General features: G+C 36.7%; 1 protein-coding gene and 1 long non-coding RNA gene across 9 annotated transcripts; one reads left to right on the forward strand and one right to left on the reverse strand.

The window, feature by feature from the left end:
- The first annotated feature begins 4253 nt into the window (after window positions 1–4253).
- Window positions 4254–8021, forward strand: LOC112184108 (probable glucan 1,3-beta-glucosidase A). Of its 6 annotated transcripts, none has more exons than XM_040513740.1 (8): window positions 4254–4482; window positions 5443–5547; window positions 5667–5786; window positions 5880–6074; window positions 6311–6466; window positions 6598–6767; window positions 6918–7510; window positions 7656–8021. In XM_040513740.1, exons 1-8 carry the CDS (start codon window positions 4477–4479, stop codon window positions 7838–7840), a joined length of 1530 nt encoding a protein of 509 aa, XP_040369674.1. In that variant the 5' UTR covers window positions 4254–4476; the 3' UTR covers window positions 7841–8021. The 6 variants fall into 6 exon arrangements, with proteins under 6 accessions (XP_040369674.1, XP_040369675.1, XP_040369677.1 ...); XM_040513741.1 differs by having other exon boundaries at window positions 4256–4496; XM_040513743.1 differs by having other exon boundaries at window positions 4256–4482; window positions 5438–5547.
- Window positions 6322–11479, reverse strand: LOC112184109. Of its 3 annotated transcripts, none has more exons than XR_005805646.1 (7): window positions 11233–11479; window positions 11023–11094; window positions 9380–9488; window positions 8806–9052; window positions 8617–8698; window positions 6616–6781; window positions 6322–6460 (listed from the first exon to the last, which is right to left on the reverse strand). It is a non-coding gene; the product is annotated as an uncharacterized LOC112184109 (long non-coding RNA). The 3 variants fall into 3 exon arrangements; XR_002930011.2 differs by having other exon boundaries at window positions 8806–9103; XR_002930010.2 differs by having other exon boundaries at window positions 8806–9488.
- Between the last annotated feature and the right edge of the window lie 1449 nt (window positions 11480–12928).

A 12928-nucleotide genomic window follows, 5' to 3' on the forward strand; every position in this document is an offset into this window, starting at 1 on the left:
CAATTGGTTTTGTGTGCGTATACTCAGACCCTAGTCATTTTAAGAGAGGATTTCTTTTTCTGATGCAGTTAAACGGCAATCAAGTTTCAGTTTGAACAAAAAGCCTCAACATAGATATTAGATGATGTGGTTCTAAATCTAACCGTTAAATGAAATGGAAGATGGAGATTTTATGAACTTCACAGCCTTTACACATTAGAGCAGTCGGATTCTAAATCGTCTGTGTCACTTCATTTTTAATTTCATCACAGGTGTCTTTATATTTATCAATTCCAATCAATATTGTCCAACTCTTAGTTTTTTTTGCCAAGTATGTGATGTATTTGAAATTGTATTCACTTGGGATATAATTTCGCATGCCACTTTAGCGACATCATTGTACAATAGAGAAAACGAAAGGAGCAGAAAAACCAAATCGCATGTCACCTCCACATCGGAGAACATCTTCCATCACCAAATGAGTAGAAAAACGGAATGAAAAAAAAAAAAAAAACCCGGTCCAGAAAAGGATCTAAAGGACAGTTATCCACATGATAGCCAATTCGATGTTGCACTGATGGATATTGGCCCATGTGCGCTAGCGAGCAAACCCCGCTTAAACCGGCGGCGGAAGGCATATAAGAAAGGCTGCTAGAAACAGCGACGACCAAGGAATAAAATGGATCTGAGAGAGAAAAGAAATCTGGATATAGGAAGATTTGGGGGTGAAAAAGATACAACTCAGCAGGGACCAACAAGGAAGAAAACAAAGGGAAATAAGAAGAAAACAAGAAAACTAAGGGAAAAGGAGGAATCAAACCTCAAATTTAGGACAAGCCCAAGAAAAAACCACCCATGGAGGCTGAAGAGACCGCCACCGACTCAAACCTGCAGAGGAGAGAAAACCCAAGGATCATATCTATATAGTTATTTTTTATGCAGATTGACTCCTAAGTCTATATTGTCTCAATTTGAACCAATTACAATGAAAAATAAATTTCATCACTTTTTGGAGGCTTTTTCCAACAAATAAATCACCGACAAATGTTTGTACATTTATTTTTATGGATAGCTTTTGTTGCCGATTGATTCATAGTAAAAAGCATGACTTGTTATAGGTTCGCTTGTAAATCCACTTTTCGATTACATATGAGCATATCGATGTTTCAGCTTTTTTAGGTCTTATGAATAGATCACCAGTATGTTATATATATATATAAAGGGGTCATTCTACTAAGAGATTCCTTTTTTGACCATTTTAAGAGATATTATGTGGGACATACTTTTCGCTGAAATGTGGTCATCTCGATCGTTGAATTTTTAAGTCTCAATATGCAGTTTACTTATGCAAATTTTCAGCCAAATTGATGATCATTAAGGTATCGAAATAGATTAAATTAATGGACGAACCAAATCTATCCAACCTAAACCGTTTATGTTTATAATTGTAAATCGTAGTTATCAATGCCTTAACTATTATCAATTTGGCTGAAAATTTACAGAGGTGATCTACTCATATAGACCTAAAAACTGAACGGTTGAGATTTAATATGTGACCGACAAGTGATAATTGATCCCTTAAAATTGCCAAAAAGGGATCCCTCACTAGAATATATATATATATATATATATATATATTTATTTATTTATATATAGCCCTTCTAGTGAGGAATCCTTTTTTTTTTTGCCATTTTAAGGGATAGCTCATTAGACCCATTTTTCGATTACATATTCACATCTTAACCATTTAGTTTTTAGGTATGAGTTTTTCTATTGGAACCTCCAAATTTGCTCATTTGACCTATATACTTTTTACACCTCTTATCAAATTTTCAAATACTAAATTTACTCACTAAATCTCACTAAACTTCCTCAAATAACCTCAAAACAAATTGTTATCTTTAAAATAAAAAGTTTGTCATTTCAATGATTTAATCACTTTATAAATCTTAACTAAATATACATTTCTTAATCAAACTAGGGTTTCAAAAATTAATGTCTAATCAATAAGAAAATGCCATGAACTATTCTGTTTTTTTTTTATATAATTTTTTTCTATTTTAACTGTGCAAAAAAAAAATCATTGGTTTTTAATGTTTTTTCTTCTCTATTTTTGTACCACATGATTAATTATTTAAATATTTTTAGTTTTTCTTTTCTAAACTACAATTTTATTTTTTTTGCAAATATAATTGGTTGACTTAGATTTAGGTCATAAATCATAAACTCACCAATATGCATTCAACATATATATCATACATTTTTATGTCATATGATCTTAATCATATTTTTAATTCTTATTAAATATATATGAATGCTTTAATGAGTATGTAGTGAAATTAGAAAATGAAAATAGATAAGGAAAATAATAAGAAATACAATATAATATTATTGAATTGGAAAGTCTACATAAAATAAATATAATATTTTTAGTATAATTATTGTCCTTAATAGTCATTTTATAGTAGGTTATATATGTCATTTAATAATTCATAATAGAGTGAGGTCAAGAGAGCAGATTTGGAGGTCCCAATAGAAACTCTCTTTAGATATATATGAGTAGATCATCTCTGCAAATTTTCAGCCAAATTAATAATCATTAAGACATTAATAACTTCTATTTATAATTATAAACACGAACGGTTCACGTTAGATAGATTCGGTTCGTTCATTGATTTAATCTAGTTCGATATCTTAACGAGCATCAATTTGGCTGAAAATTTGCAAAAAAGATCTATACATTAGGACTTAAAAACTGAACGATGTAGATAACGAAATACGATCAAAAAGTAGGTCCCACAAGGAGTCCCTTAAAATGGCCAAAAAAAGGGCTCTTAGTGGAATGACCCTCATATATATAGACTATTGATCTATTCATAGGACCTACTTTTCTTACCATTTTAAGAGATAGCTTGTATGACCCACTTTTTGATAACATACCGACACTTGACCATTGTTTTGGGCTCTCTACAAGTAGATTAATTCTACAAATTTTCTGCGAAATTTATCAAATAAATGGCTAACCGAATCTATCCAACTTGAACCATTCATATTTATTATGGTAAACCACAATTATGAATAACTCAATGATTTTTAATTTGGCTAAAAATGTTGCTTAAGTGACCTAATTATAGAGACCTAAAAATCTAACTGTCAATTCTCAATATGCATGTGATTAAAAAGTAAGTCTGACAATTGATCTCTTCAAAGAAATGAAACTTTAGGAGACTCCTGTGAGAGAAAATTTCTAGAGAGAGAGGGTCCTCCTTCTCTCTAGAAATCTTCTCTAAATCTACCATTATTTTGAGAGTCCACCACCACTCCCACCCCACCCGCCACCACCTCCACCACTGCCCCCATCACCTCCACCTCCATCTCCACCTTCACCCAATCTCTTTTCTCGACCAGATCTGCTCACTTCCTCATTTGCCACCTTCCTCTCTTTCCTCACCTGAGATTTCCAGTGATGGGAAACTCCATGTTCACCACCATCTTCACCTCCTCTCCATCTCACGTTTTCTCCTTCTCCACAGACCAAATCTCCTCTCGAGTCACCAAATTTTTCTCTCTGAGTTCTACCCCCAAATCTGTTCATGCTTTCTCTGGACGGGATTGACTATGGTTGCTTCCAGATCTGCTTACTTCTTGGGTGTTCTTGAGCCCTGTGTGTGTTCCAACAAGTGGAGGAGGTGGCATGATTTGGTTCTACGGTGGTGGATTCTGTTCATGGAGCGGCATGAATGAGGCGGCGGTATTTCTTTGCGGCAGCAGATTCGGTGGCTGTTTGATAGGATTAGGGTTTATAATTTTTCTTTGGGCTTTTGGCTGGTAACTGGGTTTGACCCATTGTGGGTTTTAGTTTATATTTGTTAGGCCTATGTGCCTTTTTATCTGGGCCTATGTGCCTCTTTTACTGGGGTCTTATGTACTTCTTGTATTTTGCTTGATCATTTGGATTTTCTAATACAATCATTAACAAAAAAAAAAAAAAGATTCCTAGGTGAATATATAATCCGAGAGTAACTTACGCCGAGCTTCTTTTGGGTGCGTTGACAAACTGCTGCCGTTCATTTGGGATTCAAACAGAGAACAAATTAGATGGAGTTAAGTCCGTCAATGCTATGGTGAGTGGACAAGTGTCCACTTACACTCACATCAATGCTTGAAACCCAACGAGATTTTTCTCTTGATCTCTTCTTTTTGGACTTGTTTTATTTTATTTCATTTTTTTATGACTCTTTTCTGGACTTGTTCCATTCCTTTATTTCTTCCTCCTTCACTTGGAATCAACTTTCATCTTTGTAAATTACATTATAGATTCACACTTCAGATTTGTTACATGATTTCTAGATTGATTACTCTTTTCATTTTCCTTATTTTTTTTTTTTTTTCTTAAGTTTTGCTTGTTGAATCAATCTCAGTTTCGGGCATGTGTTTCTCATCTTCTTAAGGTTGGATGGTGCGAAGACCAAGGACCAATAGATCAAGGAGTCGCCTATGGAGGTCCGATTGAGAACGTAAATACATATTTTGCTCTCTTTCTCTATAATCTTTACAATTTCTCTTTCTAAGAATGGAAACAATTTTCAGACTATTATTATTTTAGTCGTTGGTGTTTGAGAAAAGTCAAGAACAAGTTCAGTTTAAAGAAAAACTCATATGTTAAAATCTACTAACTTCGTACCAGTACAATGCATGTGTTATAATAGTGAACATAGAAATGGCTTTGTTATCCAAATCATCATAGAAGTGGTTTTGTTGTATCATAATAATATTTTAAGATGATCCTATTATGAGGTTATACTGTTTAAGGCTTTAAGCTGAATGGTATTATGAACATTTTATAACTTGGTGAAGTCGAGGACACCAGAATTGGCTTTATAGTGTTAGCGTGTGTGTGCATCAAAATTTATTTCCAATTGCTGGCTCAAGAGGTGAGTGGAAAAACATAAGAAACGGCAAAACACTACACATCCATCTTGGTGCAACTTGGTCTCGACGCATTGCAGCCATGCCCGGTATGAAGCACCCAACCCTAAAGGCACCATCTATAAGACTTTAACCATCCATCTTGGTGCAACTTGGTCTCGACGCATTGCAGCCATGCCCGGTATGAAGCACCCAACCCTAAAGGCACCATCTATAAGACTTTAACCATCCTAACGGCCTAACCATGTAATCCCATGCTTTCAGCTGGAAACAAAATGTTTTAATTAACTAAAGCACAGCGGCCCCATGGTGTCCCCATCCTTGAAATATTGACTTGAAACTACTTGAATTAAGTCAATAAAGTTTGAATAGTATACTTATCTTGTACATGCTTTAACTCTGCCAAGCTTTTGCTACTATGTATGTAGCTGAGGTCTTTCCATTTCTCATTGAAATAAGAATATGGCATACTATAATATCTACCCTGTTTTGGCTCTTTACTTGTCATGTTTTGCTTCTCTTTCATCAGCGCAGGACTTGAAGTTGCCATTAAAATCTGTGAATCTTGGGAACTGGCTTGTTGTAGAGGGTTGGATGAAACCTTCTCTCTTCGATGAAATACCTAACAAAGATCTTTTGGTAAAGTAGTTTCTGCTGGCTAGTAGTGTTTTGTCCTAGTTTGTTCCAGTTCTTTAATGGGATATTCAACCATATTGATCAATAATTTGAAGCTTTTGATTTTAATGATGTATTAAAAGGATGGGACAAAGGTGCAATTGAAGTCCACAAAGCTTCAGAACTATTTGGCAGCAGAAAATGGGGGTGATTCCATTGTTGTTATTAATCGCACTGCAGCCTCTGATTGGGAAACTTTCAGGGTGAGCTCTCCGGATCAGTGGTAACTTAGCTTTAGCTTCATATGTACTTTCCATGCTTCAACTGATTTTTCTTCCTTTGTGTAACAAATACAGTTGTGGAGGATTGATGAAAATTCTTTCAACTTTCGAGTATCAAACAAGCAGTTTGTGGGATTGTCAAGTGAGGGAACCAACAGGATAGTAGCAATGAGAGATGCACCTGGTGACACCGAAACATTTCTGATTGTAAGGAAAGATGGCGAGCCAAATAGGATTCGCATTCAAGCATCCAATGGCTTATTTCTCCAGGTACTTTTCCCTCTGGTAGCATGAGCTAGCAAATTGAGTTTATATCAGATATTATGTTGTTAGATCAGCACATGTGTTTGAAAGGGGCTGCTCTAGTACTTGATGTTAATTATATGACAGACAATACGATGAATATTCCATGAACTGTAAATTAGTTACAATTTGGCTTGAACTTTTATAGATTGAATAAAAGAGGAATTAGAAAATTAATGACACAAGTTTTTTGTTGTGATCAGGCAATATCAGATACGATACTGACTGCAGATTATGGAGGCTCGGGTTGGGATGACAGTGATCCATCCGTGTTTACTATGACAATAGTGGGCTCATTACAAGGTGAATACCAAATAGCAAATGGTTATGGTCCGGATAAAGCCCCTCAAGTCCTGCAGGTAAATTTGCATCTTAACAAAAAGAAAAGCAGAACGGATCTGATGTAACTCAACTGTTTAAACAGATAGAGGAATGCAGTCAATACTAAATGGTAGTTGACGTTAAACCCACATATGCTTAATATATATAGGACCACCGGAACTCTTACATCACCGAAGAGGATTTCAGATTCATGTCATCCAACGGCTTGACTGCTGTGAGGATACCAGTTGGATGGTGGATTGCATGTGATCCAACACCTCCAAAGCCTTTTGTTGGGGGATCATTGCAAGCCTTGGACAATGCTTTCACTTGGGCACAGTAAGTACTGGGTACTGAAAAATCATCAAACATTTATAAGCACACACTAGCATAGAACATAAAAAAATGGTACAGAACTACAGATAAACCAGAGAGAAAAATGCTTCAAATTAGTGTAATTACTGTTTTACTCCTTGAATATATATGCAGAAAATATGGGTTGAAGGTGATTATAGATCTACATGCAGTTCAAGCTTCCCAAAACGGCATGGAACACAGTGCAACAAGAGATGGGTATCTGGAATTTGGAGATTCCAGCATACAGGACACCGTGGAAGTTATAGATTTCCTAGCAGAAAGGTCTAATGCCTTTAAATTCTCACATGCATCCGTACAATACACACACACACACACACTAATGAAGCGAGATTGCAACCAACAAATGTGCAGATATGCTAAAAATCCAGCTCTCGGAGCAATCGAGTTAATAAATGAGCCTTGGGCACCACTTGTGACTCTAGACACCCTCAAAAATTATTACAAAGCTGGTTATGATGCAATAAGGAAGTACACCTCAAGTGCTTATGTGATCCTATCAAACCGCTTGGGACCTGCTGATCGAAAGGAGCTCCTCTCATTTGCCCAAGGCCTCAGTAAGGCAGTCATAGACGTGCATTACTACAGCTTGTATTCAGACATGTTCAACGGTTTTAGTGTGCAGCAAAACATCGATTTCATCTACAACCAGCGAGGTTCTGATCTCGCTGCTGTGACCACTTCTGATGGACCCCTCACTTTTGTTGGTAAGACATGATCGAAGCAATCAGTACTTGTCAATATATGACTATTTTGTTTGCTTTCTCTTAAAACAAACAAAAATTTAGAATACAAAGGCCTGATAAGCTTACATTGGTTGAGGCTATGCTCCGTACTTTGTATAATCTACAGGGGAATGGGTTGCAGAATGGGCAATAAATGGAGCATCTATGGAAGACTACCACAGATTTGCCAAAGCACAACTAGATGTTTACGGCCGTGCTACTTTTGGATGGGCATACTGGTCTTACAAGTGTCAGTACAATCACTGGAGCCTCAAATGGATGATCGAGAATAACTATATAAAACTCAATTAGCTTATTCTATAATCTGGAATAATGCTGAATCAGCTGTCTTTGAACTCTGTCAAAGAAAAATGAGGACAATAGAACAGTTCTTTTTTCTCTGATGCTTGATGTGGTTTTAAATGCTAATAACCAAGCATTCTTGTACTCAACCTATAAATATTTTCTGTTCTTATGGAACAAACTTGTTTCAGTACTGGTATTATTATTTTTCAATTAATCTTGTGGGAAGCAACAGTCTATCTGCAATTATTTTTCGATTCAGTTCAAGGATGAATCACCAACATAGGTTGTGGAAGAACTGCTAAAACCTGGGGTGCAACCATGGTAATTTTATTGGATCAATCTTGTTTACAATAAAGCCTTTGATCTAAAGCTTGGGGAACCAACAATACCCACTTCACTTTGTAATAGTGGAGATTTATAAGTGTGCAATATTAAATTATAACCTAATTAGTCAAAACAAATAAACATGCACACCCCATGTATATTCAATATATTTCTATCAGAGCAATCAAATGAAGTGCGAGCACTCAAGCTCTTAAATCTTGTCCACTACAGATTTTCTTAGTTTTTATATCAAATGTCAGAAGCTGAAGTAATGAACATTAAAAAAAAAAAAATGCTACTTAATTATTTTCTCCTTATTTCTGGGGTTGAATTAAATAATTAATGCAACCAAATGAATCTTATCACTGAGGAAATTGGAGTTCTTGATTGAGATAAAGTTAGTGGTTGCTTTGTCAGCACTCTAGATAGGGAAACATAAGTCAGTTAGAAGGACTTACCTAAATTAGGGCCCTTCACTTGCTTAATAAAATGTTGAGGCGTGAAACTTTTTGAGTCCACAGCTACTTGTCTCCCAGCACTCTATGTTGGATTCGTTCGTAATGAAAACCAGATAAATATCAGAAAATAAGAAGATGAGTCAATGTAATCAATATTGAACAAATACAAACCCAACCAGCTAAACTAACCAGAATGTCAACTGCAAAAGATCACAAGACCTCTGTAGATTTTAAAGCTAAAGAAAATAAGGAACCAGCTTGCAGCCATCCCCATATAGGCTCTGGAGCCTACTAGGTGTCAAAGGATATATAAGGGGTTAGGCATCAGGACTGACTCTGAAATTAATACCAAGTATTTGGTCATTAACCAAAGATTTGATCGCAGATATGTTTAAACTTCTTGTACCAATGACACTTGCTTCTAACATATACGCTGCTGAAAACCATGAGAACCATTCAAAAGCGTCATTGATAATAGACATGGAACCTGAGGTTGACAGTAGAAGTTAGAGCAATTGTATACAACTGGAAATTGACAAAGCATTTAATTTAATGAAGAGTGATAAAGCCAATTTACATTCACGTATGCTTTTTTCGTTTGAGAAAAATGTAGTATTTATGCTTAAATGACCCATAAGATGTACAAATCCTCTTCCATTACATCCTTAACAGTTTCGGGTATTACTTATATTTCATAATTTGTCAGAAGGTATGGATGAATTCGGAAAAATTTGCTCTGCCGTCTACATATATGGATACATACCTCCATTACCTCGTACGGGGGAATGAAACAGATACTGAAATTACCTTGATGTATGGTATACATCAACATATCCTTCAGCCAAACACAGATATGTGGGAGGATTATTCTGCTGAAAAAGAAGACAAAGAAAATGGATCAGAACTTTTACCATCAACTTATCATGTTGGAAGTTATAAAGGATATTTCTAGTTCAGGTTGTTCATCAAGTGTAGATGACTGAATTTGAAAGCCAAATACTGATAAGAAGTCATGTCAAGAACATTAAGAAACAATGTATAGATCTCTAGTTTAACACTATTCACTATTCACTACAGATGAGCAAATCTGCATAAACATAAACTTAGTTGTAAGTAGATACTTATGCAGGGGAAAAAAAATGAATGCTAAATTTAAGTGAATGAATTCCATGTGATATATTTTCTACTGTAATAAAGGAAAGGATGTAGGTCTACATGTTCAATAGTTACAGCCACATACATGTATCCACCTGAAAGTAGGGAGGAAAGGACAAGTGACTTGAGAAGTAACTCAAATAAGGAAGTGATTCTGGAAATATGTGAAAGGAAGTCAAATAGACCATATCGACAATTTCGAACGGATCAGAGTCTACAAAAACAAAGTAAAAAGCCAGAAGGTGGCAGTTCATAGGAAGACATATCTTATGGGGTTTTCATGAACTTCTCTTGTTTTGGCATGGGATTTTAGGAAAGTAGGAATGGCACCTTAAGTATGACTATTCAGTAATTACAAGTGCATCAATATAAGAGACGTACAGCATGGGTAGTGAGACTGAGTACTGACTAAACTGTTCCAATAGTACTTCAAAGCTCGTCTAGCATGTCTAGAAGAAATTCATGATGAGATAAACACCTACGAATTTAAATTAAAGAGCATCTACGTACGTACATTCAGATTCCTTTTATCAGTTTCATATTCATGTTCACTACTTCACAAACCTGTATTATGCAAAAATAAAGACCACCACATGAATCATCTGTAGAAAATTATACTAGTGACAAAGACTTTTGATACTAAGTTTAACCCTTCTTTCTGATAACTTTCCTTTCCTTCAGTTGTCTCTTTACTTTGATTTGAATCCTACAAAGATTCTACTTGGCCTTTACCGAATAGTGCAGAAGGTATTACAACTCGTATATCACCTATCCCATTCACCTAGCAGATGAACGTAGAAGAAACAAACAGACCGGAGATCCCATTTAAAGTTACCAATTCCGAGTTCAACTGGATTGTTAGTTCCCTAGTGAGTTTACCATAATAATACAATTCAATGCATTTGAAATGAGGACAGAACCTTTCTAGTTTTTCAGGCAAGGGATTATTGGTGCGGCATTAAATTTTGGGCATTATTATTCATTAATGAGGTTCATTTTGTTATTGTTTTAGGTTCGCACCTCCCACTAGTCTTTCAAGTATATTCGATCACTCACAATTGACTTTTACAAGGAATCACAGGAGTTGCACAAGGAGTCTAAATCAGATACATACTTCTACATTCTGAGTAATGATGAGCGATCTGTTTCCATCATCAATTTATGATTACATACAGTACACAAATCATTCAAATAAACCTAATATATATATATATATATATAGCAGGATATTGCAGACAATTCAAAATGTACCTCGTGAGATTTCTGAAATACTTCCACCAATTTCTTCAAAGCCTCTTGATCACTTGCTAGCTCGTAACTACTCTAAAAACACGGTACAAGTAAGAGATATATGAATTTCCAAACAGAGAGGGAAAATGAAATAAAACCAAAATCAGAACCTTTACTTTCTCCAAAGATAACCAAACAAAGCAAAAATCAAGAACTGCAATTGGATCAAACCTGCCAAGACTGAACGTTTAATACAATCTCAGGCCCAAATTAAAGCAATCCAAGCTGTGCGGCATCGAAACCTCGTGCTTCTGAGATGATCAAGCATGGCCTGGGAGCCTTGGCGAATGTTTGGGTCGAAGAAGAAGAGGTGATCGGTGGTGTTTGGAAGCGAATACAAGCGAAACGTTTCAGGGTTTCGAAGTTGAACAAACGTGTCTCGGAGAGTGTCTCGAAGGTAAAGTGGATAGAATCGGGGGTTGACACATTTTCCCGCCATTTTGAGCCTCTCTATATATATATATACACAGATCTTATCCAGAGCGAGATCTCGCTTTGAAATTTCAGAGCGAGGTTAGAGTTTAGGGTCACTTTTAGGTCGCATATTCACATCTCGACCGTTCAATTTATAGGTACTAATGTATGGATCATCTCCACAAAATTTCAGCGAAATTAATGGTCGTTAACAAATGAACGACTAAATCTGTCCAACCTGAACCGTACTAGCTTTAAGGCAGTTATCAATGCTTTAACGACCATCAATTTCGTTGAAATTTTGCAGAGATAATCTATACATCAGTGCCTATAAACTGTACGGTCAAGATGTGAATATGCGACCTAAAAGTGACCCTAAACCCTAACCTCGCTCTGAAAACGGCTAAGTCTTTTTAGTAGATTTCTCTTCGAATATGTAGTCCGTCAACCTTTCAGCAGTAGCCTGTGCAAAGGCCAAATCTTGGACCCTCTGTCGCTGAAGTTCTGTCCTCGCCTATGGCTTTAAGCCTTTAAGGAAATAGAACAATCGATCCTTTTCTGACATGTCCGGGATGTCAAGCATGAGCACAGAGAACTTGTTCACAAAGTCTCAGATGTTGTTGGTGTGCTTGAGCTCCCTTAGTTGCCATCTGGCAATGTATTCTACATTCTAGGGGAAGAATTGAGCTTTAAGCTCCTTCTTAAGATCCTCCCAAGTGTCAATGGTGCATACTCCTCTTTGAATGTCATTGTACTTGGTTCTCCACCATAGTTTAGCATCTCCTGACAAATACATTGTCGCCAAGTTCACCTTCACCTCTTCCGAGTCTGGCTTCACTGCTCGAAAGTATTGCTCCATATCAAATAAGTTATTCTCAAGCTCCTTAGCATCTAGCGCCCCTCCAAAAGCTTAAGGTTCTGTTATCTTTACCTTCCTATAGTCCATCACCGGTTGGTTTCCCATCGCACGGATGGTCAGGTTGAGCTTAGTATTCATCTCCACTAGCTCGTTCTTGAAAGCATCAATAGTGGCTCGGACATCTTCTGCCATATTGTCCACGGTCACCTGGAGTGTGTCAAGGGCATCACTCATCGCCCCCATTTGCTCGTTCGGAACAGGAGCTTCTTCCTCATTTCTCTCCCTTCCGCTTCCTCGAGCTGTACATTTTTTCAAGGGCAATAACTCGGTTCTTTAGGCTCTCCACCTCTGTCATCCGCACCGCCAACCCATCTAGGTCGACGCGGTCCAACATATTAGTGATATCAATCAATCTGTCCGGCACCCCCGCAAGTTCTCCTAGTTGTTGGTCATACCAATCGAATCTTTGTTGGTTTGTCATTTTGCCTATCATCGTAGTGAGCTTTCTTGAGCCGAGTTGGCTCTGAAACCAACTGTCACTGGCCAACTTTGCAATGCACGAAGAGGACCACACGGCACTTGCAAGTAAGCAAG

This window comes from Rosa chinensis, chromosome 2 (assembly GCF_002994745.2).
Source record: "Rosa chinensis cultivar Old Blush chromosome 2, RchiOBHm-V2, whole genome shotgun sequence".
Classification (NCBI taxonomy): domain Eukaryota; kingdom Viridiplantae; phylum Streptophyta; class Magnoliopsida; order Rosales; family Rosaceae; genus Rosa; species Rosa chinensis.